Source organism: Poecile atricapillus, chromosome 4 (genome assembly GCF_030490865.1).
Source record: "Poecile atricapillus isolate bPoeAtr1 chromosome 4, bPoeAtr1.hap1, whole genome shotgun sequence".
NCBI lineage: Eukaryota > Metazoa > Chordata > Aves > Passeriformes > Paridae > Poecile > Poecile atricapillus.
Genome location: NC_081252.1, coordinates 26,637,885 through 26,663,575, shown reverse-complemented (window position 1 = coordinate 26,663,575; position 25,691 = coordinate 26,637,885). Strand labels below are relative to the sequence as shown.

Here is a 25,691-nt window from a genome sequence, read left to right as displayed (position 1 = left end):
TGGCTGATGCAATACTTGTGTGCAGAGCCTTGGAGAAAAACCTGCACTGTCAAGGACTTCTAAAGTAAAAATGCTACAGTTTTCTAAGACTGTGGCATCCCTCAGAGAGGACAGATCTAAAGGTAAAGCACTAGTACTGTACAATCAAAACCTTGAATTTGAATTCTCTTCAAGCAAAACACTCAGTTTTCAAGAGACAATTTAAGGACTTGGTCTTGATTTCATGGTATTTCTTGGGAAACAGCTTAGTAGGCGGCATTTGCATTTGGTAGGATCCAGTACAATGATAAGTGAAAAATAGTGGTAAGATGCTGCCTAGCTGCATGAATCAGGGTGACCTTCATAAAAATGATTAGCCAGTAATGTGCCATTATCAAGACCAGTTGTGTTCTAGGATTCTGCTGGTTTTCCATATGGTAATGAAAAAGGTTATGCTGTTTTTTGAATAAAATTGAATTTGACTTCTTTCCAGTATGCTTTATTTTAAAGTATCTGATTTTCTCCTGTAGATCTGAAATGAATAGTTTCTCCTGAGAGAACATAACTGTACAATTGAGCTGTTTCTTATTTTTGTGCTTAGCCTTTCTTAGCAGATCCCTGCAACAGATCTGAACATTCTTATAAGATAGGTAGCTTAGTTTACAGAATTTATAGCATGTATAAGATCTTTTTAACAAAAAGCGATAAAATGTTTATGTTCTGGAGTTGAGGCTGAGATGAAGAGGGATCTGGTTTTATGTGAAAGGCCACATAGCTGAAAATTCAGCTAGGAGTCTTGCCATCAATACAAGTAAGACTGCATAGATAACAAAGACATGTACAGATTGAGAAATGAGAAAAGGACCCAATAAATCTCCTGCTGAGAAAGGTAGATAAGCAGCTGTCAGAGGAGAGCCTTTACAGAATAAGCTGGCATTTTAGCTTTTTTACAGCTCTGTAAGATCCTTATATACCAAATATGGTTGCTAAGAATGTACCCAAGCTGGTGGTTTCATGAAGAAACAAGGCTGTGGTACGAAAAGAAGTAACTTGTGGATTACACAAGGAGGTCTCTAAGCACTACCATTAATTTGTATATTAGGGAAGGGAAGAATGGCAAATTTTTCACTTCTGCTACAAGCTATATGGAGAGCTTACTTCCCTTTGCTAGCTTTCAGAATATGTTAATGCTCCAAACAGCAAGAAGGAATTATTTTCTAATGGGTAAAAGCCTAACTAATCTCAACTGAAGTCAATCAGAATACCTCCTTCTAGTTTGCATGGCTTCTGAATCAGGTTCTAAATATGTCAGCCTTTCACTTCCTCTTAGAATTATCACTTTCATAGCATAAGTATGGCAGCCTCTATCATGTGCACAATGCTGTATAAAAACACAGGAAAGTAGCTTGTCAATCAGTTCAGAACTGAAGTATTTGACAAGTTACCTGCGGAAAGATTGCTGAGATTAAGATAGCACGTGCATCACAAACTTCATGATAAAAATATTGTGAGGCTATTATTTGCTAAGAAAATAATACGAATTTAATATAGCATCATCATTCATTAAAATTCTTGATAAAATTTATTAGATTGGCCTGATCTTTCATCTAGACAAACTGCACTGGTGTGGGGAGTGTCAGAGTAGGAGAGAGAGCTGGCTACAGACAGGTTTTGTCTTTCTCCCACATTGTCTTGTTGGTCTTGCAAGAAAGCAAGGCCTAAGTTGAAAAGTGTAGTCTCAATTTCTCTGTTGCCCATGCACTTGATCAGCCACATGAGACCAGTCACCAGACTCTTCCCAGTCTACTGTGAAAAGAGCCACCAGAGAGAGCCAAGGGTGTACTAATCACCAGAATCTTCATTACGTGATCATGAGGTGCAATTTGGATAACGCTTTTCTTTAACTTAATATCCCAAAGGCCAGAGCTGATTGGAGCAAATAATTCTTAGGCTTTATCTACAGCAGAATTAGCCATTCTGCACTGACTTAAGACATTGTTTTTGCAGCAGGAACCATATTAAACATAACCTTTTCCAAATAATGGAGATGAGATATTTACATTACACGAGGAGCCAAGGTGCAGGGAGAACTTAGAAGAGTTTGGGCGGTATCCCTTCTTTGTAACATCTGTACCTCTGTCATGCCCCTTAAAGAACAAACTTACTAAAGAAAGAGCGCCAGGAAGAACAACAGGAGGGAATGGACAGACAGACAGTAGAAAGGTACCTATAGCTTGACTCATGGATGAAGAGTGGTGAAGCAGCTAGGATAGTTGTTATGCTCTGATTGGACAATTCCTAAGAATGGATCTTTGATTATAAGCAAAACCACATAACTGGTGGTCAAAAGTAAAGAATGGGCTAGGAGCTTTGCACCTAATAATACAGCTCTGATAAAATTCTGCCCATGAATGAGGCCAAAGACTCTGTTGTTTGGGGATCTGGAAGTACAAGAAGCTGTACTTGGTACAGGCTGTAGATACAGTGGCAGAGAAAGCAGGAGAGGGAAGAGGAGACATCATATCTCCATTTCTTTACTTTGCATTTTCTGCTTTGATGAAAATTTGGGGGCTGAGGTGTATGTGGCATTTACTAGATAAAGCGTGTAGAACAATTACAGGCTGTACAGGAATGTGCAGTAACGTATCTGTTTTTAACTGTACGGCTGCACTGAACAATCTGCATACAGTTGCTTCTGACTGTCTGCAGTTCATTACTTCTGACTTAAAATCTTTTTATCTGCCTCAATTGTTTCTTGCGTCCCTGCATGCAAGAGGGAGGCTGGGAGATCAGAAACCTCATCAGTACTAACAAAGCTTCCTTCTACCCTGCTTTGCAATTATATTTGCCTGTATTCCTCATGTTCAGCAATTCACATAACATAGATTTCTTCAAAACAAATACTTGAAAAGGATGCTCTCAAGGCTGCTTGGTGTAAGTTTTACCTATTTTTTTCCCTTTAACTCTTTATGTAATGCATTTAATTCTCTGTATTTTCTTCCATGTTCAAATAGGTAATTAAGTAGTGTTTTTGAGGGCTAATACAGATGAGCACCCAGACAATAACATGTCTATCTCAAACTTAATAGACAAGAAAAATATATCAATAAGTTAACAGGTTTTCATTTCATGTTTTCTGTGAGGAAATGAATCTGTTCAGTGAGGTGTTTGGCCAAGTGTAATTCCCCTTTAACCTGTGCAAGGTACTAAATCTCTTTCAGCACTGGGACTTAGTCATGAACTACCTTTCCATAGCAGCTGTGTTCCAGGAGTAGCCACTCCTGAATTTATGGGGAAATGGTCTTGCCTTCATGCAGCAGCTCTGGGATCTGTGAACACTGAGGAACTACTGCCATTTTCCTTTGGAAAAACAATTCAGGCAATCCTTCTCCTCTTCAAGGCCAGTTTTAAGGGGCTTTCCCTGCAGAAGCAGCTGTTTGTCCCACAGCTTTCATCCTGCACCATGACAACTTCTCTCAGAAACAGAGACCTGATGAACTCATTTTGGCACAAGATGTCACTAGACGAAGTGATGCACACTTGCTGGGATAAAAAACGGGACAACTGGACTTTCAATATAAAGAAATATTGCTATGAGCCATCCAATATGGGCTTTATTGTATAGGCTCAGCCTAACAATGATTTAGGACTTAGAGACATTCCTCATTGATGCATGTTACAGTTACATGGGCAATAGAAGTGCAAAAAAAGTTCATGTATTTGGAAAAATATAGTTACTGATGTATTTCAAGTTCTTATACAAATCACAATTACCAGAAGGGTAACAGATGCTTTTGTCTCAATTGGAAATATAAATACAATTGATATGTAGCATTTTTAATTAGAGCTACCAGCTTCCACATCTTGTCTTTGTTAAACATTATATCTCCTTGTTAGGGAAAACAAACAGTAAAAAACTGAAACAATTTAAATTTTCTAGTAATAAGCATAGTGAAAGTATTTATCCTAAACAGGAATTTAGGCTGGAGTGCATAACTATTTAATAATTATACATTAAGTTAACAGAAAATGTCAGATAGGGTGGATGTGACAACTAAGCACTGTAAATAGCCTTTTTCACTCAAATCCAATATGCTAACCTTGATTTTTGTCACATTTTATTACACTTTACTCATTAATTTTATTCAAATACACAGGGAAGGTAGTGACTGTCCTCCCACAGGAGCATGACAACACATGGCACACAGAACACATCACTGCCTACTGTAGATTTTATCAGTGCCAGCTTTGCTCCACAGAAGGACAACACAAGGTGAGTAATACAGTTTTCTGTATAGCATAAATTCTGCACTGTAAAAACCAGCGGTAGTTCACAAAACCTCACACTACAAAACCATTTCTGTGTGTCCTTATTGTATTTTATGAAAAAATGTGGGATGAAAAATAATGACATGAGAAAAGACATAGATTTTGCTTATATGAAATAAACCACTCTCAGCGCACCTGAGAGTGGTCTTGATCTCATACATAACCCTGAAACAGAATATAGTAAATAAGTTATGTTATAGGAAGCTTAACAGCTTCTACATGAAGTTTCCATGGGGAAGCAGCTGTTCAGTTGATTGGTCACCTTAAAAAAAATCCTAAATGGAAGAATTATACATTAACATCCTCAAGCAGTAGTTGTCTGTAACTGGAAATGCCAATATATGATTAACTTCCCCGAGGTCAAAGGCAAGGTAATTTAAAACAACATAAAATGTAAATTTTTGAACTCAGATGAAAAAAGTAGCAAGTGTAAAGGCTACAGTCATTATTCATACAGCAGAACTTTTGGTAAATGCAACACAGTATGCAAAAAAATTCTCACCATTTAAAATAAGTCATAAATTCTCAGGATAACAAAATTATTTTACAATTTCATTTCATATCCCATCTGCAGACATCCATAATTCCTTCATGTGCAACATGTTCCTGGTGTCTCTGTTTCTGCACCATATTTATTGTGCACTGGCTTTTTTAAAAATTTTGAAGTAAGGGATAATGAGGCTGCATTTTCAAAACACTGCAACTGCTGGTTTGGTTTTGCAGATGACACACCCAGGCATGTAATCAGCACATGCAATCATAATTGCATTTCAAAACTCAATTGCTTCTCATTGTAAAATTTATTGTGCACATAAAAAGCAAAAAAAACTCACCTATATCCCCACCCCCCCCTCAACCCTTGACTACCAAAAATACTAATATGTAATCATGGAGCAACTGATTGGCCACATATGAATTTTGAGAATCAGCAACATAACTCAGGCATCATTTCAGCCACATATGCAGCTCTGCACAGATTTGAGACTGGTTAGAATGTGAGTGTTCCCTTCTGACTCTGTTCCATTCCAACACGTTCTGTTTGAGGAAAAATTAACTGTTCAGTGCCTCTGCATATGTAGCAACTGCTCCTTGAAAACCTAGTTCATTATGTTTGAAAATAAAACCAAAAATACTAAACCCAGAATCAGAAAACCTTTCTATTCTTATATCCAGTTGTATCACAATATTGAAAATGTGTTTTAATCCGTCACAAAAGCATTATGCAAGTGTGATGTTCAATTTTTTCATCCAGTCACCAGAATCGTGGGGTAAATAAAAACCAAGAAAAGAGGAAAATGACCCCGCAGCACACAATATACAGAACACTGAAACACTCCCCTTCCACAAGAGCAAGTGCAAAATACAGCAGATTTCAACACTCACGGCTATCGTAGCATATATTGCCCAGGGCACGTCCTGTTTGAAGCAATACTTCCTGGTCTTTGCAGTTCAACAGCTGCACCAAGGGAGGGATCAACCCAGCATCCACACAGGGGTTCCGCATGAATTCTGCAAATAAAGCAAAACCTGTTAATGCCAGGCCAGCTATTCCCAGTTTCATCAATTCCAGTTACACTGGCCTGGCAACTGGGCCTTTTGTGTGCCCCAAACCTATGCACAGACAAACTGTAAATTCTCATGCACACTTCTGGAGAATAAACCCGAGTCAAGATTTGGGCTTAATTCTTTCCATTATTTGCTAATTTAGAAGGAATTAAGGATATTTAATTGACTTCCATGGAAACTAATTTAACATAGCTCAGACTAAGCATATTTTTAGCACCACAAAGAAGTGCTGAAAAGAACAGTGAATTCACAGCAAATTCAACGTAAACTAGAATTACTAAACAACACAAAAGATGACTTAAAACTAGAATTCTAGAGCAGCATTTTTTACTCTCTAGTGCCTTAATTAGAATTCCAGAAAAGCTTTTGCTTTAACAGAATAAAAAAAAAAAAACAACCAAAAAAACCCCAAAAATAAGCTCAGTAACAGGCTTTTATTTGGAACGTGAAGAAAAGAACAGAAAAATAGAATGAGAAGTACAAGTGTGTATGTGAGCCCAAAGACCTGTAGCTTCCCACAATTTAACGGATGCCCACCGTGGGAGGAAAGGTAGAGGACCCATCCACTGCTAAGCTCTCTGCCCTTCCTTCCTGCAATACCACAGAGAACCAAAGAATTACTTTATATCTGTGCAAGTCATAGAGAACTGGTGTCAGAGACACAAAGGGCTGTCCTCCAGAAGGAGATACACCCGGCAGGCACTGTGCTGCATATTTTAAAAAGGTGATTTATAGGAGGAACCACCTGGTAACACCAGTGTTATTTCACAGTTTACTACAGAGCACCCTTTAGAGACGTAGTATTGTAAGGGAAATAGTCAGTATGTTTTTGATTTGTTCTGAACTGCAGTTTATCACAGATTCACAGAGTGGGTAAGATTGAAAGAGACTGCAATGGCTCATCTGGCCCAACCTTCCTGCTTAAGCAGGGTCATCCTAGAGCACAGGGTATAGGATTGCATCCATATGGTTCTTGGATATCTGCAGTGAAAGAGACTCCACAACTCCTCTGGGCAATCTGTTGCAGTGTTCCATCACCCATACAATAAAGAAGTTCTTCCTCATACATTGGTAAGGTCCTCTCTCTGTTCTCTTCTCAAGGCTGAACAGGCCCAGCTCCCTCAGCCTTTCCTTGTAACAGATGCTGCAGCTCCCTCTCACCTTTGTGGCCTCTGCTGGACCTGCTCCAGGAGCTCCATGTCTCTCTTGTACAGATGAGCCAGAATGGGATACAGTAATCAGGATGCTGCCTCCCCAGGGCTGAGTAGAGGGGCAAGTTTTGTCTCTTCCTGACCCTAAACAATACTGATCTTTCAGAGTAAGTTTACCTTTGTGTAACTTACTCATTTATGATGCAGAATGAACCAGAGTCTACAATCCCCCTAAGAACAGATGAGAAAATTTTTCTGATTCTGGATCAACAGAACTCCTCATGCCAATAACTCAAAGATTTCACACAATGCTTGAGGTATGAATACAGCTTCTCAAATACTCATTTTGTTGCACATATTACAATGTTCTTTGATGTTTTGGTAGCTACAAAATCTATTCTCTTTTGTATTTAATCCAGCAGTGTTATTTTAGCTAAAGAATTGACAGAGGTAAGCAATTCTCATGTGATGATATAACCCTGATACATCAACACGCAGATTAAGAAGAATCAGCAATATCTATACACTTGCACAGTTCCAAGAGAAGATAGTTGTGAGCACAATTAACCCACCTTCCTAAGGTACTATAACATTTTAGAGCTGTGGCTAGATGCTATAGTGTGATAGATGGTGAACAAAACAAATATCAGATACATCTGATCTTGAAAACTGGTCTTTCCATGTCCTTGTAACAGTCAGTATATTTCTTTATTGCCCAATTTTTACTTCATTGCAGTATTTCTTTATTAGATGTATTTAGTTTCTTTCTCCGTCTTCCCTGTCCCCTCAGCATCTTCCTCTCAACTGCCTGTAAAAACTCTTCCCTGTTCCTCAGCTATCCATTCAGCACTTTCCTTTACACCCATTAACTTACCATAGTCTTTACATCATCAAAGTCAGGTAGTTTTTTTTTACTCCTAGTCTGTATCAGGAAATGAAACTTATTCTCTCCTAACAGACTGAGAGGTTTTAGTCTGTTCTGCTGTTTTTTTAGGTTCTTCCTCATGTGGTGAAAAAGGGGTAAACCCTTCCTTCCACCCTCCCTCCAGTTGGAATGAGCATAAGCTTTTTCGGCAACAAAATCATTGGTCAATACACTGAGCAAACTTGTATTTATCCAGGTCATGTAAGAGCAAGAAGTAAAAGAAGTGGTGCCATATGTATCAAAACAGATCTCTGAAACAGGAACAAAGATGCGGTGACTGCAACAACTTTTGCAGCTGATATTACACAGCAGTAATAGAAGAATGAGAAAGTAATTGAGAACAGAGTCCTTAAAAGGTTTACACCTGGGAAAAGGTTTCCTTCCTGGGAGAGGAATGAAGCAGATCTGTTTATGGAAATAGCAGAGAATTGCTTAAGAAGTTAGGAAGGGAGCCCCTGAGGACAGAGTAACATAAACCAAAAGAAGGACAAGATTTTGAAAATGAAATGTAATTGTGTTGTAGTATTATGGACCGTGAAGATGATGTTCCCTCACTCCTACGCCTGAAGAAGACAAGACTAAAAATCTTGGAAAAGAGTTTAAAAGGTCCACAGTGGAGGGAGAAACTCCATGTAACAAGTCCATCTGAGCTTTCACGACGCTCACAGTTGAAAGGCAAATGGCTATAGTTGGAGAAGCATGAGTGACTAAAGGGAGTTTAAAATAGGAGAAACAAATATGAGCTCAAGCTGGGAGGAGGAAGAGTCACGTGAGCAGAAGAGGTGAAACAGCAGAGCATGAAGAGGTGAAAAGATGAAACATGGCCAAGCCACCAAGGCAAGTAGAGAGATTTGATGTGATCAGATGTGTATGTGCATATGATCAGATGAGGGGAATGTAAGAGGAAAATGAGAAGTGAGAAAGGAAAAGATGCTCATGTATCAGTAGCATCTAAAATCACAGTATCTGCTCCCAGTTCTGGCAGCACTGTCCACTCAGGGAATGGGTTCAATGCTTACTATCAACTGAATGTTGATAACACAAATTTCTCAATGTACCCTAAAGTTTGTTGAAAAGATGTACAATGTAAGCATAAAACTCTTGTATTTTTATGCAATAAAACAAAGAGAACAACAGAATTCAAATGAGATATTCCCTGCTATCATGCTTAAACAACTATTTTAACAGAATTAGAATCTAATGAGAAACACACAGATGATCTCAGCTTTGAAAGCACTGGAACCTTAAATACTTTCTGAATACCTTCACTTTAACCTTTGCTAACAGAGGTCCCAGTTACAATTGCTAATGACTCCAAGGAAAAGACAAAAGCTATTTTGTATGATAAACCAGGTAAAATGCCAGCTTTTCTGAGAGTGTACATAAAACACCAGTTTAAAAACTGTCAGGAAAAAGGACACATTAAAAATTATTCAGACATTTCATGTGTGATTTCAGATACGGGCTAAAATGCTTTGTAAGGAAATCTTTGAGGAAACAATACAGTAATCAGTTTAGCTATTGTGAACATTGATTTTATTCTTAACTTTTCCCTTCTTGGGTAGGAGCTAAAAAGACCAACTGTGAAGACACATGGTTCACAGTGTTGTTCTAAAAATACTTATTATTAATTCATTAAGTACAGAAAACAAAACATGATATATTTGCCTAAATCTCTATCATTCTGAAATGTTTCTAAATTTAAATTTCTATATACACATCTTTTATTGGCTGTTTATCTAAATAATTTTAACATTTAAAAACTAAACATATCTCTTCTCTTTTCTCATTAGTGTTGTTTCTGAATAACCATATATAGCTCAGTCTTAAAACCAGTAAATTATGTGGAGGTCACCATGGGAGTATCAGTAAGAAGCTGTAGTTTGTGATTCCTCAGAAAAGGTGGAAATGGAATGTGAAAGAACTCAGCAAGAACGTAGCCCTTTCCCTCAAGAGGCATCAGCATGAGAGTTTACAAAGGGAGAGGGATAAGGCTGCCAGGACAGCAGTTAAGAAACATTCTACTTTTCTCTGTCTGGCCTGTGGGCAAGGAAGGTCCAAAATGGAATCCGTGCCTCTACAGCTGTGACAGCAGCAAGTCCAGGAGAGAAAAGTCAGCCACAAATGTTCTTTACCCTCATCACAGGGCCTGCCCACAGCATCTGCTTGCAGGTATGAAGCCATTCTTCCGGGCTCAAGCTATACAGGTATTGGGTAAGCATTAAGATGATCCCATCTAAAGAAAAATTTAAATAGCTTTTTGATTACCTGTGATGTTATATACTGTATATAATACATACCAAAATGGACCCGATTCTTATTTGGGACTTTGGGCTCTTACTCTAACACATATACTGCTCTTTAGGTAGGACTAATAGGTTTCAGTGTGGTATCAAAGGACTCGTAATGGTTATAATCTTAGGACAAATCTCAGACCAAAGAAATGATCCCTTAACCACCTGTATAGATGCTACTGCTGTAACCATGGGCCCTATTCATAACTGGCTGCACACATTGTGCATGTCTTTTTCTACATGCTTTTCATATAGAAATCTATTTCATCAGTGGTGGGCTATTTCTGCCCAGTAAATTACATTACTGTCTTAAAAACAAAACAGAATGAAAATAAGAGTAAAAGAAATTCCCAATTCCATCAGCCAACTGCTGTTCTGACTGTATTAAAAAGTAGAGAACAAAATTAGATGAAGCAAAAAGAGTGAAAGGGAGGGAGATGACAGGTGTCTAATCTATAAAATGAAAACATAAATGAAGTAAAACATACTGACAAGTGAGGTGAAAAACTGAAGATGTTCCAGCAGAAAAGTTCTTGTAGAAAACCTCACCATTTCTGGCTACTTCTGCTATGATGTTAGCTACTTTTGCTGTGCAGGACGATTGTGGCGTCAACAGACTTGCGAACACCTGAAGAACTCCACTTTTCTGGATTTTTTCACTTGTCTCCATATCTGAAAAACACAACACACAAAAATGACTTGTGCATCAAATTGCTTTGGGGAAGAACAGAAAGCAAAGCAGAAGGGAAGTCTCCTCAAAAGTAATTATGATAGTCATTATTTCCCATATAAGAAGCCAACTGTTAGTTCAGTAACCATACTCATTTTATCTGATGTACTCATAGAACTTAATGGTTTGCCATTCCTAATCAATTGACCATTATAAGGTGACTGTTATATAAACATATACAGATACATACTCATGCTTACATGGGGAAAATACTGGAGAGACTGTAAGACTAAAGGTCATTAAGGGACATGCAGCAGATAAAGATATTATGTGAAAGTCAAGGAATGACACTTTGAAGAGATGAATTATTAGAAATGTTCAGAGAATGATGGGGAAAGTTTTTACAGTTTAGGGTACGGCTTAATGCAGTGTAGGAATCAGAAACTGGAGAAGAGGGAGAGCTAAGATGATCCTGGTTGTAAACTCCTCTTAAACTCAATTAAATATCTTCTATGTTACTCAGTTACTGAGTAGCTCCAGTACAGACTCAGTAGAAAGGAAAGGAGAAAACACTGAGTTTCCTGGAGTAGACATCAAAGATTTTTGACAAAAGCTTTCAGGGGAAAGAATTGTGGAATTGTGCAGCTGCTCCCTAACAGGGCCCCACCTAACACTGCTGGCCAACAGCAATGCTCTGTAGCAAACTGAAAACCAACATTGATTCAACTGCCATCAAAGACAAGGTACTATGTGCTATGATGTATTTTGCTAACACTTTCAAAAATGGCGTATTTGAGATGAATATTAGTGTGAGACACAGTACACCTAGATGGCAGCTATCATTTCAGAAAGCAGCATGACTTCTTAAGCCATTTATAAGGGAAGTTATTTGCATTCTTCAGAGTTTACTGTGAGATGCTCCAATTGGTGACTTCTGCAAACAAAACAAATCCATCCAAATGCAGTTTGCAACCACTCTTTGGTTGTGCTTCACCCGTAAATTGATAATAACATACCATCCTCTCTTCTCCTCCTCCTTCCTTTCCCCACCCTCAGGGCTGCAATTGAATTTGATTTGTGGCAGCCCCAGGACCACTCTGCTGCCTCAGAGAGTGGGAGAGATCCACTTAAGCTGCCCCTGAACAGAAGCCAGCACAAACCTGGCAGAGGTGACCCCATGGGTTATGTGGCTCACAGTGTGTACGTACATGCTTCACTGTCTGGGAGCTGGTTATGTCTACATGACAGAACACAGGCTAAAAACAAAGAACTTCAAGTCTGGATTGAAGTTATGCCTCCCATTTCTGTATATAATTCCAATTTGGGATGTTGGTGTTTGGCCAGGACCACTCAGCTAGAATATGTCAGTGATGACATCTGATTGCCAACAGATTAGGCATCAGTAAAGAGTAATCGCAACATCTCATGCATAATATAAGTGCTAATTATTAATAACCTGCAATCTAGTTAACTGCAATTTTTGAAATACACTGTCAAAACCTCTCAAAATATACAATGTAAAGGAGCTTATGGCTTTGAAACATTTTATAAACTCTGACATATCACATGTAGTTAATAGTAATATTTTCCAGTGGATATAGACACACAAAATGAAAGTCTGAATTTAGAGAAAATCATATCAAGACTAAAGACTAGTCCAGACATCCTAGATGTCTATTAAAGAAGAGCTTCTCTCTCCCTTAAGTTCAAAACTCAAAGTATGGCATTCAGAACGCAAAATATGGATATGTGTGAACCTGTATGAATAGGCAGGAGACATTAATGTATTTTCTCCTGTCATGCTGCTGAGATATACAATATCCAGTTGTATTTTTTTGGTCTCCAGTTTGACCGACTCATTACTGTGCAAAGCATAAATTACATAAGTAGAACTAAATATATCCCGCAAGAAGTGGGAAAATAAAATTAAATGCTTCTCCAGGCAAGTTGTGTGCAGCAGATACACCCTGATTTATTAAGAAAAGCAAGTGAGCACCAATAAAAGCACAGCCCTAATGGACCTCTCAGAAACTGGGAAATCAGCTACCTGGGATCACACAGATGAAAACCGACCAGTGATTTGTTCTTACTCTGAAGCAGTAGACGAAGCACACCAGCATATACCCATCCCTTCAAACCAAAATCCTAATGTTTCTTATTAGTCAGTTGGGTATCAATGTCAAACTTTTGCTAGTCATAAAAGAGGGAAGACAGATTAATCTGACCAGCAGTGAGTGCAGAACACCCCTACCTCTACTCTACCCTGGGTGACTGCTGAGGCATCATTATTTTGGGGAAAAGCACATTACTCTGGCATCAGGCAGAAGAATTACTACTTATCGGCCCACAGTGCTCTCTGAGGCATTTTTGCCAGGAATTGCCTTAGGTGTAAAATATGCCACAGGGTGCTTCAGCTTGTCTACTCCAAGTCTAAGTAAGCACTGCTATTCCTCTGCAGAACACATACAATTTAAACCTGGTGTAATACACAAATTAATTCAGTTTCAAAATAGAAAGAGGAGAGTATGACACAAAATCTTTGCAAGTAGTTTATAGTAGGTCCTCCATATAAGGCATCCTAAAAGAATGTGCCAGGAAAATTACTCTTCCATCCTCATGCACATTACTCTCTTTTTTATCTGCAAAAAAAAAATCCATTTCTTCTAGGGATTCTCTGTTCATCATATTAAAGTTCTAATAAAGAAGGAAAAAAAAAAGAATGTGCTGTAATATACAAATTAATTTTGTAAGTCACATGTAATTAGCAGACATTTTTGTTATAGGAAACCAATCTTTCTGGAGTTTTGAAATGCTTAAACAAGGAAGGGTATTTTAATTGGAACAAGATGTCTTATATATAAACCTAAAATTGCCTTGTTAAATATGGCATTTTTGCTCAGTATTTTTTATATTCTTTTAAAGGAGGAAGACAACAGGCAAATGATGCACTGGGCTGCCCTGCAAAGTCCAAAGATCTTCAAGCACCCTTTACTTGTCTGCAGAGTCAGCTGTACACTCAGTTCAGGTACTAAGTGTTAAAATGCATGTCTGTAGAAGATAATACCAAGCTGCAAGTCTTGAAGATGATTTCAGCACAGCTGTAGGTATATAAGCATTTCTTATATTGCCCAAATGGGACAATTGCTTCACTTACAAAACATGAGTGAACAGCCCTGTGTGTGACTCTCCTTTTGCTCAGCTTCACATAACACACGTCCTGTATAAATACATAAAACATACAGGGACATAGGAACAGAAATGAAGGGAAGTGTGTGTGGTGTTATTCTTTGGAGTGGACAATAGACTGTTATGTTTACATAGCAGTATTTTCACTATGACTGTAAAACCATCAGTTGTTTTTGATTCTGCAGAACCTGAGACTGGAAGACCACACACCAGTGCTGTCAAAGGGCTGGTACCCCCACCACTGCCTGGCTCTAGAAGAAATAAGGTAGGGTTTACTGAGAATTAGAAACTGCTAGTGGCTTTAGCTTAGGCAACCCTCAACTCTTGCCTTTATTTATTCTCTTCAGAGGCTGGAGAAAGCCTGCCTGGCTTCCTGTCTCTCTGTATGCACTAAAGAGGTAGTCTTCATTATGGATATCAATATTCTGCATGCTAGTTTCATTCTGGGCTTCCTAGTAAATTATTAGGGTAAATTATTTTGGAAACTTATTTCAGTTGTCATTTTTAAATTGCTATTTCAATTGTAGTTGGAGCATGTAAACTCAAAAAATTTCTCCAGGAGCATGAAAGACCTAGGCAAATCTCTACCACATATTCTCCTCCTCTGCTTTCTATACTGGCCAAAAGGGAAACTACAGGCAACATTCCTTTAGCAGAATTACATCCCTTTAAAATCCATTACATTTGAGTCTGAAAGAAACCTAGCTATGTAGACCGCCTGACATTAGGGTACCATATCTCATAATCACTTTGCTATCTGTGGTGATCTGTGTTTCAAATGCTTTCTTTCAAAGGCTGATTTTCAGTCTGCTTACACCAGCCCACCACTAGAGCTGTCCCATCTTAAAGCAAAGAAACCGTAGGACTGTAATAATGCAGCATTGAAAGCAGCGCTTTTGTACAGTCTCATACAGCACAGTTAGAGGGAAAAAACCCTCTAAGGTTAAGCCTGCTGCTTTAGATGCCTCCTTGTATCTCTTGATATCAAGACAAAGGGTATGTCACATCATGTAGTGTCAAAATCTTACTAATGTCATAGCTGAGTGATTAAAATGTCAATATGCTTGCTTTTTGTGGTTTCTGCAGTGCCTGAAGTCAGAATAGTTAAGGGTGTGGGCAGGAAAATCTTTAATGCCACGGATCACAGCTGAAGAGCTGAGCACCGTGGCTATCAGACTGGTTAATTAAGTAGCAGAAATCACAGGAAAAAATCTAATGTGTTTCAAATTAAAATTCTACACTCTCTTCCCTGTCAGCTCTCTTTGCTCTGAATTTCACTTCCCTCTATTCAGTCGTTTCTCCTCTGTGTATTATTTTGTACACCTTGAAGTGAAACAAAAGGCAGAAAGAGGGAAGGGAAAGACAAGGCACATCTCTCAGCAGTGCCTTGCTAGCAGAAGAAAGCTGTAGACTCACCATTCCTTATCTCCTTTGAACAATGAGTTGAAGTTACACTATTATTAGTAACCCTACAGTCATGGTGGCTAGCACTGCAATAATTCCTACGTTGTGGAGATTCATACCACAGAATTATAAATAAACAGCTTTTTGAGAGTCCTCTTTATTAAGCAAACTGTGTTTGCCATGTATTCTTCTGAAAAATGCATATCTTTCTAGCTGCAAAGATTTTTTATAAACCTACTGGAACTACTGCAGAAATTTACCTTGGCTTGATAATGTTCCTCCTACATGTACTCTCATCAGAAAGAGAAAGATGAACACATGAATAAATAATGATGAACCACATATATCATGAAAGGAACCTTCCATCTGCTCTTTCAGAAGGCAGAAGGGAAGAGAAAGAAGGGAACAAGGGGTATCTTTTGAACTGGCACATGGTCCTAAACACCACAGTAAGAAGGTTCATATGACCAAGTGTAATTACTGATGCTCTCTCCATATACAGCCTCCTTCAAGAAACATTGTCCTTCTCTCCACAGCCTCCCACTGTATTTTCCAAATCACAAAGTGAAGATTTTAGTCTGGCTAAAAAACCACAAAAAGTGAGTTGTAAAGAACCTCAGAAAAACAAATTATATGCTCTCATGAAACAAAGAATGCACCACTGAAAAGAAGGTTTTGCTTAACAAACCTTAACCAAAGAGTCTGTTCCAATTATCAAGAGTTATTTTAACAGGGGAAAATAAGTCCTTTAATAATAATAATTTATGTATAAAAATAACTGTAGACATTTGATTTCTTTTTGGCATGACCCTCCTGATGTGGGGAAATCCCCAAAATCTGCCTGTACACTTATTCTTGAAATTAGACACCTATCAGGCAAGGAGGGAGGATTCTCCCTTATCTGTACAAACATTTCTATCATGGTGTTTGCTCTATTTTGTCTCTGTCAGCAGCTACAGGGCAACTTCAATTCCTATTTTTAACGAAGAAAGAGACAGTACACAGATGTTTGTAATTAAAATCTCAGCTCTAACAAGGAAGGAAGGACAGATGGAGAGACAGATTTATCAATCAACTAGCTGCATGAGTCCCGATGATTAAATTCACCAAAAGCTACATACAAAGCATAAAAGTGAATTTCAGGACGAGATTCTACCAATTGAAGAGCCTGTTGCTGGTACCAATGAAGTAAAAGATACGTGATATCTTTGTCTTCAATGAAGAAAAATGTACTTCCATGAATAGGTCACAGCACAAGGCAGAATATTAAAGTTAGGCAGCTTGGCACCCCTGAGTTTCTGAACTGGATTCAGTATTGAGCCCTGGCACATAGCTGATGGATTTATCTGAGCTGTTCCCCCTTTCTGACTCACCCTCTCCAGGATGTAACCACTTCAGTAGCAAGGTTGCTGAAAGAGTTTGATGTCAGTGCCTCAGCTGCCAAGTTTGTTGTCTGGCATCTTAGTAAGAATGTCATGCACTCACATCTTCGTGTTTTGTATTCAGCCTCTGTGGACATTTTCCCCTGCCTTTCTCTTACTTGTACTGACTGAACTTAGTAAAGGTCTCAGGGTAAAAGGGTATTCTCATGCTTTAGTTCATCAAAATATATAACAAATGCTAGTCCTATGGAGTAAAATCCTTTCCCCAAATTTGATTTAGTTTATTAACATCAAATTAAATTTGAAAGCTGATCATTTTATATGCAGGAAATGTTTCATGGTCCTTTTAAGCAACTTCTTAAGAGTGCTCTTAAGTGAGCTGAAATGCCTGCTGTGAAATTCCACCCTTTGCTTATTGAAAGAGTATGTCTACACACAAAGGAATTTTTCATCTGCTGGTATTTTTAGTGAGCTGTGCTACCAGAGTAGCTTAAAGAAAACCTAATCTAAATAAGATCACATTTTTAAGTTATAAGGGACTGGGGAAGAGCTAAGAATGAAACTGCAGACCTGAAATTGTGAATTACATGATCTCTAAATATAATTTTTTTGGTAAAGGGTAGGCGTTTTCCTCTGCATTTTTGAAATGCAATACAGAAGCAAAAAGAAAAGGCCTGCCTTTTGAAAATTCAATACAGAGGCAATCTAAAAAAAAATGATGTGTCAATTCCATTATCTGGAACTGCTATTCAATGATGCCTTCTGCAAAGGAAAAAAATATAATAGTTAATCTTTATTTGGCACATTGTGTATTCAATGAATAGCACTTGGAATTTAACACTTGGATAAACATTTAACTATCTGGCACTAACTAAATACATCACTATTAAGGGGAATTTATGTAAAGTATAATCCCACTAAGCAGCAGTGATTACCATGCAGTATCATTAGGGTAAGCCAGTTTACTGGGAGACAGTCCAATAAAAAGCAGTCACCTTGATTTAGTAAAGTTATACTGTAAAAATATATTATATATAGCTCTTAATGAGGAAACATTTCTGGATTATGTGTGTACAATATCATGACAAGGCAACGGCCCAAGAGCTAAGATGAAAAAAACCCCATCCTTCTTCAGCAAGAAGAAAGAACACTTTGTAACACATTATTTGAGCCAAAACTCCGTCTTAAAAAATATTCATCAGGATCCCAAACTTTTAGCAGGGCATTTGACTAGAAATCTTTGCAGGTAAGCTTAATGGCTCGATTGGCTGAGCTGGCCCAATTAAATTTGAACCCCTGCCTCTGTTATAATAGATTATCTGTGTCAGAAGCAGGCTAGAACTTCTTGCTGGTCTGAGATGTGGGGTTTTGGTTTGACTGCTTCCTACCAGCCACTCAGCACGTACATTTAGCTTGTTTTGTTTATTTGGTTTTTTTTCAAAAATTGTTTCTTTATATCTGTTTCTCCCTTTTATCATTTCTCTTCTTCCTCTAAAATAAAAATATTATGTTCCACTGTATTCCTTGTTACTCATCCATTTAGTTTCATTTCTTCATTTTTCATTTCTACTCACTCTCCCTCCCTTGGTTTGAATAGACATTAAATGCATTATGCCCACTCCACTGAATTCCAAAGAAGCTGAATCCAGGTTTAGTAGTAGCTAAACAGTTCATGTCTTCAATACATAAAGAAAGCAAGTCCTACAAGGTACTATGATGCCTTAGTGCTCCTCTTAATATTTTCGTAGTTTCCAAGACAAACCAGGAATAAAGTCCTAAAATCTTTGTCATAGGCAAAGGACACCATCTACCTAAAGAATACTTTAATCTCAGCAAATAACTATAAATTTCAGTAGACAGTTAGCAATGATACTGCTTAGTTTTCATTTTATTAAAGGAGGACATTCTAGCTTTCACCTGCATATTTCCTCTTCATGGATAACACCGTAAATGTCTGCTGCTTGTTTGAATGTTCAGGCTGAGACATTTACATGTCAGGACTAACATGCAGGTCTGTGCCTGCTGGGTCTGAGTATATATCCATGGGTGGCCTCCTTCTCCTTCCAAGATCAGAGGTGGGAGACATATACCAGGGATCACTGGAGGGCACACCCGAGGAGGATCAAAAATCCTCCTGGAAGGGAGACTGCTGCTAAGAAAGGGAGATGCTAAAGATCAAAGAGGAATGAGAAAGCAGGGGAATGCTATTTGTCAGTGAACTTAATTCTACTAGTTAGCAGTTGTCTTAATAGGCCACTAATCCAATTAGTACCACTGCCTACCCCCTTGGTTGTGCTAAGCTCTCTTGATGTGCTTATGCACTGCCTTGTCACAGTTACATGTTTGTAAAGTGTGCTAAATCTGCAGGGATGAAAGCTCTTTTTAAATTTACACAAAACAACTGCTCAGTAGCTAGAGAATCAGAATAGGGCCTATAGACAGTTATTGTTTTAAGCTTTAAACTGTGTAAGCATTAACAATCAGGAAAGCATTGTTCGTTGGCCACAATCTGCATGAAACAACAGTTGCATCATTTTAATCTTATTCTGCTCATACAATTTCTTCAAAACAGAGAAAGGTTAGTGTGCTGATGTTTAAGAATATGTTTGCTTAAGCAAGCTCTGAAATGTGAGGGTTTTCTCCATATTCCATTCCTAGAAAGGGAATGGAGAAAGTTTAAGATGTCCAGCCAACATGAAAAATGAAAGTTTTCAGTTGTTTGTGCCTTAGAATAACTCTGCTACGACAAAAGGTTCTACAACTTAACTTTTTCTATGTTTGGAGCAGGAGGATAGATATTTTCACGCTAATGTGAGAGGACTGTGGAAACAAAAGATGAAATGACTGTTTATTAATCCTCTGTGTGCTAAAGAGGTACAAGGGTTCACTGAAACCAGATGGGACTTAGTGTTACAAGTTAAGCAGACAGCTGCCTACCTAACTCTGCAATGAACAGATAAAAGTACGTACACAGAACTATCAAGAGTGTCCAAAAAAAAAGGTAAATAGATAAAAATAGGTAAATCTTCATTTTTTCTTTTACAAATTAAAGGTATTAATAGCAACAATAATATATTTTAAAATTTCAAGGGTTTTGTTTTTTTTTTTTCAGTTAAGCCCTGAATTATGGAACTATAAAATTCTTAATTCTTCATGACTTTTCTGCTCCAGTGGAGGAATGGTTCCATCTTCTATGGCCAGTGAAGATCAGAAAAAGGAACAGAAAATATAGGAAGCACAAGTACTAACTAAATTCAACAACAATTGGAAGCCATGGCTATGAAGAACAGAATAAAATGAATTTCCAACTGAAATATGATCTCTTTGTAAACATATGGTTGTGAGAACTAGAAATCCGCCAAAATAATTAAAGAGAGGAAACTAGATGCCTGTTAAAGCAGGTGCCTACCAAAGTTTTAGGGCATTCAATGAAAAGTTTCACCATTGACAAATGAATGTGAGGAATCTGCCGTTTCTTCAGATAGACAAGATTTTCTTAAGCACTCCAGATGCTAACACATCCTCCTCTGGGGTGCCATCAAATAGGAACAAACACATTTCAGAAAACCCACTGCTGACTCCCAAGAGAAAACCTGAACAGGAAGCTTTAGGCAGGAGGGATGAGCCCATGGTCCCTACACCAGAAGGCTGGAACAGCAGGAAGTGATGGCAAAAGCTTACTAGAAATTGCTCAGGTAATTTGTAACAATGTTATTTTCCCTGATACAACACAACCTGTATATTCTAAACAAAGTATGGCTCCAGCATACACATTCTGGGGCAATGCAAAATACTGTTACCAAACTGTGTGCGTTATGGGAAGAAAAATGGCACTTTAAAGTAGCCATTGAATAATGCTGAGATTTCAAGCATGAATTTAAAATTTTAATGTGTCATGTGATGATTCCTTGAGTTACCAAGGTATCAGCAAAGCTCAACAAGTAGAAAATAGGGCATTTTAGTCAGCCACATCTTAAAGGTAAGCTGCATTATTTCAAATATTTCCAATGTTTCTAAATCCTTTTCAAAACTGGGGCCTGGCCCTCTCACATAAGCTTATCTTTATTGTTGTGATTTTGCTTAACCATTTTTTCACACAAACATGTAAACTCATATTCTTAGTCTCCTAAAAAGTGTATGTAAAAAAATATTTCAAATTCACGTGCCAGCCTTTGCACTTCAGCTACATGTCAGACATTTTCAGAGCCAGGTGCTGAAAGCTGGGATTAGTGGGCATTTTCAGCCTCTTACGCTGAGTACAGCAGAGCCAAAAATAACGTTCTCAGCAGACTTTTCAGATTTCTCATTTATCAAAACTGGGTTATTTATGTCTGCTGTAATTTCTTGTATCTGAAACACAGCATGTCTGGACTAGCAGTAACTTTTTTTTGTTGTTACTGCAATAATTATGTCCCAGGGAGTCTGCTGTTTAAGAAACCTCTATTTCCTTCTTGCTTGCTTTCTCTCAGGCAGTCCCCTTTCTCGTGAACATTTATTTAGGGATCTTAGGATAAATGCACTTTTTTGATAAGCATAATATTTATGAAATAGCTCTTAACAAGTATAAATGTGTATATGTTGAGTGAAAATAATGGCCAACATTGTTTTCTCTTGTAATTCCTTATACAGGACAATTGTATAATTGTTCCCAGTATCTGATAGTAGTATATACCCATCTTTTTCTTTGGGTGCGAGATACAAAATAAAGCAATTCTACTTCACTCACTTCATTCCAGAAACGTAAGCATATGATCTTTCAAATTACTTTTCTTCAGAACATCTTACTCATACTTTTGAGGAGATTTGTGCTTTTTCTGATTGTTATGATCATTCTACACTCCATGTCACTATAAAGAGTCTGCTTCCAGATCAGCAAAATTCTTTCTAGACAATAACACATCAATCTATGTCTCAATAGAAAGAATCCAGATTATATGGAGCAGACAATGGAGTAACTTGCTTTAGTGTACAGTTGTTAAAAGAAAACACATGGAATACATGACTTTCACCTCTTGATTGAATGTAAGCCAGTAATTCATTTAGTGCATGGCTGGCTCTGTTTTTTTGCTGCTAATAATGCTTATGGATCATGTATCCCAGCCTTTCCTTAAAAATCTGAATCATTGGAAGTTTAGCAGATGGTGAGTGCTTGCAGGTGGTCAGAGATCAAATATTTGTGTTTTTCTTTCAGAAGCGAGATGGACAGAATCTCAGCTTATGCGAATGAGGTAGATCCACAGAGGTGAAAGGAGCTCTTACGCTACCTGTGAATCCTGACTAATGTTACTGCAACTTTATGGCTGTGAAGCCCCCAGATATGCTAGCTCACTGGGAATGCTGAAGGAACGCCACACAAAATGAGGTATGTCATTATTCTAAAGCATTTCTAATGCATGTTTATGTCTTATTCTTCCGTCATTGTTGCTTCTTTCATCTTAACCTCCTCAGTTTTCTCTAGTGCCATAAGCTAGACCATATATGACTGGCCTCAGACAAAAGTGCTGGTGACAGACATGAACTCAAGTATCTGCATAAATAGGAATATATGTATTTCCAAACAAGGAAATACATGTATTTCCTTCTCCTAAGGAAGCCATCTGTGCAGGATTTTCAGACCCAGGTCTCAGATGTGAAGAGCTATGCAAGTTTCTCCTAGACAAACTGTAGTTAAAACAATTTGAATTTGGCTTGCCAAATATTTACCAGCAGTTATCTCACTTCAGCTGAGTATTTGACTCACCCTTCTGTAGTATAGCATATGTGTGTGTGCATGAACCTTAATTTGACTGGTGTGACAAATGGCAGAATAGCTCCTTAAGTCAGGCAAGAGGTATCATGTTCCAGGGCATTACACCTGTCTAGGATTATCAACAGATAACTTTTGAGAAGGAGAGTGAAAAACAAAAGAAAACACAGCAGATTACATAGAAAGAAATTAAAAATTATGATATTCACCGTAACTTTGTCATCTCTTTCTCTACAGTAGAAAATATGAGAAGAAAGTAATGTTTTAGCATAATGAAAACATAAATATTGTATGCAAAATAAATGGAACTATAACTATCACTGTACTCTTAGAGACTAGGGAATTAAACATTCTGCAGCAGCCACAAACCTATGCTGCATGCAGATACCAATTAAAAGCAGTGAAATGGTCACTAAAGGATTCATGTGTACATGCAGTATGCAAAGCTGAAGTTGTCCTTTACTGAAAATCTCAATTTGTTGTAGTATCACTGGGTTTAACTACCGATTTTGGCTGGCAGTAGATGGGAGTGGGTTGCATTAGCATATTAGTAATGTATTAATTTTATCTAAGATAAAATAATATTTTTATCTTCAACTCTTAAAGCAGTGAATAAAACTAACTTCTGTGATTTATAATACTACCATGAACTCCCAAAAAAATCACAGTCCTATAAAATCCTCTTAAAATGAACTTTTCCTTGCATGGCTTTTTTTCTTTCACATTAATATGATGATTTACTTAACTATAATATAAATGTATATTTCATTAATTTAATCATACACATGGAAATATACTAAAAGAGAGCAGAAAACTATGTGCAAAATATTATTTACAATATTTTGGCATTACAATTAATGTGTACTTTTATATAAACAATTTGATTTCTCATTATTATCATGTAATAATTTATACACAGGCACAAAGGTACAGTGTGTCTCTCATAATTAGCTATCATATATATGATAATATACACTATAATTAAAAATCAATCAGTCAAGTCTGTATTAGGATGTTAACTGAATGGATGAGTGCTGAGAAAGCATTTAGAAAGCTGATTCAGTATCAATTTGTTGAATCAATCTACTAGATGCAATTTACCTTAATCTCTGAAGTCTTTTAAATTTACTGGTGTTCTCATAAAATTATCTCAAGCCAGAAGTCTATTCCCCAAATCATCAGATGACCTTGAGAACTAAAGCCCATTGTCCAAAGAGACTTGGCAAAACTTAGATATGGAAGCGCCCAGTTCCCTTGAAACAGCATTGATACACAGATTGCTGAATTACCAGCAGGCTGTTTAAAAAACCTGTCCTATCTGACCCATCTAATTTTCTGTGCATTATTTCAGTTGCCCTCAATCTTGGGTAAATGTAAATATGTGGAGATTTGTATCATAGGGCAGCTCAGCAGGGCTATATTCATATCACTGACTTACACAGAAAGAGCATGGGAAATTGTGGAGAGAATAAATTTTCTACAACTAAGCCAAATAGTGAGGTGAAAATCCTAATAGTCTGTATATCTGATCTGGCAGCTACAAATCTAGAAGAGAAAAGATTTTGGAAGGAAGAGCAAAGCTCTAGACTGAGACAGAAGAGAGGCATTTGGTTGCAAGGAAGGATCAGTAAGTTTGCTGTACGTTAGTAAAATTATTTTGCAACTGCCAGACCTGTTCTCTGACACAGCTGTGTGACCTCCATAGGCAAAATAGCAAACTGTTATTTACACAAATAAGTTGTCACTTTTCATATGATCTTCTTTATAGTACTTATTGTTTAAGTAGTAGGCTAAAAAGCAGTGGAAATAAATCCAATTGGAAGTTGGATTAAAGTATTGGATAAACCCTATAATTAAATTCAGCACCTTCCCAAAAACGGTTGATCTAAACCATAAAGATTTCATTACTTTCTGGCTGATAATCTCCTTCTCAAATAGTGAGAATTAAAACCAGACTACTATTAAATGCAGATGCTGTTATAATCCATTTTTTACTTGAACTGGATGGTGCTTATATATGTTGTGGAAAACCTCATCAAATATTTTACACCTAGTAATCCAAAAGGCTTTAATTTGTAGAATACCATCATGTGAAAAAAAACAAGACTTGAGTGTATTGATATTTCCAAAGCACTCTTTTTTTAAATTTTAAAAAAAAAATTAAAAAAAAAAAAAATTAGTCATTGCTTATACCTATCCTGAGAAGTTTTTCAACCTGAAATTGTACACATATTTTTCTTCTGCCACGATCTGAAGCACTAAGAAAATTAAACTGAGAAAAGTCAGTTTCAACTTATAAACTCTCATCTTCATTTACCTTACCCTTCTGTGTACTGGGAGTGGGATAAGCATTCTTAAGGTTTTGATGAAAATGACATCTTGCTCCATTCTGATGTAATTTTTGTTATATTCTACATATCAAACTTGGACTATCTTTGGATATCCAGCCTAGTTCTGCTAATTGAAACTCCTGAAATTAAGAAATCTGTGATCAGGAGTGAGGAGAAATACATTACAAATGGGAAACTATGCTCTTTCAATCAGAATTAGCAAGCTGCTCCCTTATCCTTTTCTTCATCTTATCAGGCTTACTTCTCCATCTCTTCTTTTTTTTCTTGAATGATCAATTTAAAAAGTAAGTGCTCTACTTCATCTCGGAAAAAGGAATGGACTACAGCTGTTCCAAGTATTCAGGTATTTACCTGTCACTGTCTCCATTGCTACTGGAATGTTGAAGACATACGGGTTAAAAACCCCCAAAACTCAATAGAGCTAATCTAGCAGCCTACTCCTTGAGTCAGTCTTTCTGCCACATTTTAATTCACTGATCTCATATGATTTAAAATTTGAAAGGTCCATACAACTTACTGTTTTGTGCCAGAGCTTGAAGCAGACAATCCAAGCATCCCTCCAAGCTATCTGCTGTGCTATCAGTGGATGTTATCTTCAGCTTTTTCAGGGCTTCACTTAAATTATCTGCTTGATAAACACAAAAGAAAAAGGAATCAGTGTCCTCATCAATTTGGTAACAGCATTATAGTCTTGAATGCAAATAGTTA

General features: G+C 37.5%; 1 protein-coding gene across 5 annotated transcripts in view; it reads right to left on the bottom strand.

Moving 5' to 3' along the window:
* RAP1GDS1 (Rap1 GTPase-GDP dissociation stimulator 1) overlaps positions 1-25,691 on the bottom strand; it is a 90,201-nt gene that overhangs the window by 32,689 nt on the left and 31,821 nt on the right. For 2 of the 5 annotated variants that reach the window (XM_058837590.1, XM_058837593.1), the window contains exons 2-4: positions 25,501-25,611; positions 10,794-10,916; positions 5,692-5,817 (exon numbers count right to left, since the gene is read on the bottom strand). In XM_058837590.1, coding sequence (XP_058693573.1) covers positions 5,692-5,817; positions 10,794-10,916; positions 25,501-25,611 — 360 coding nt within the window. Of the gene's footprint in view, positions 1-5,691; positions 5,818-10,732; positions 10,917-25,500; positions 25,612-25,691 lie in introns of those variants that run through there. The other 3 variants (XM_058837592.1, XM_058837594.1, XM_058837595.1) reach the window with 3 other exon arrangements.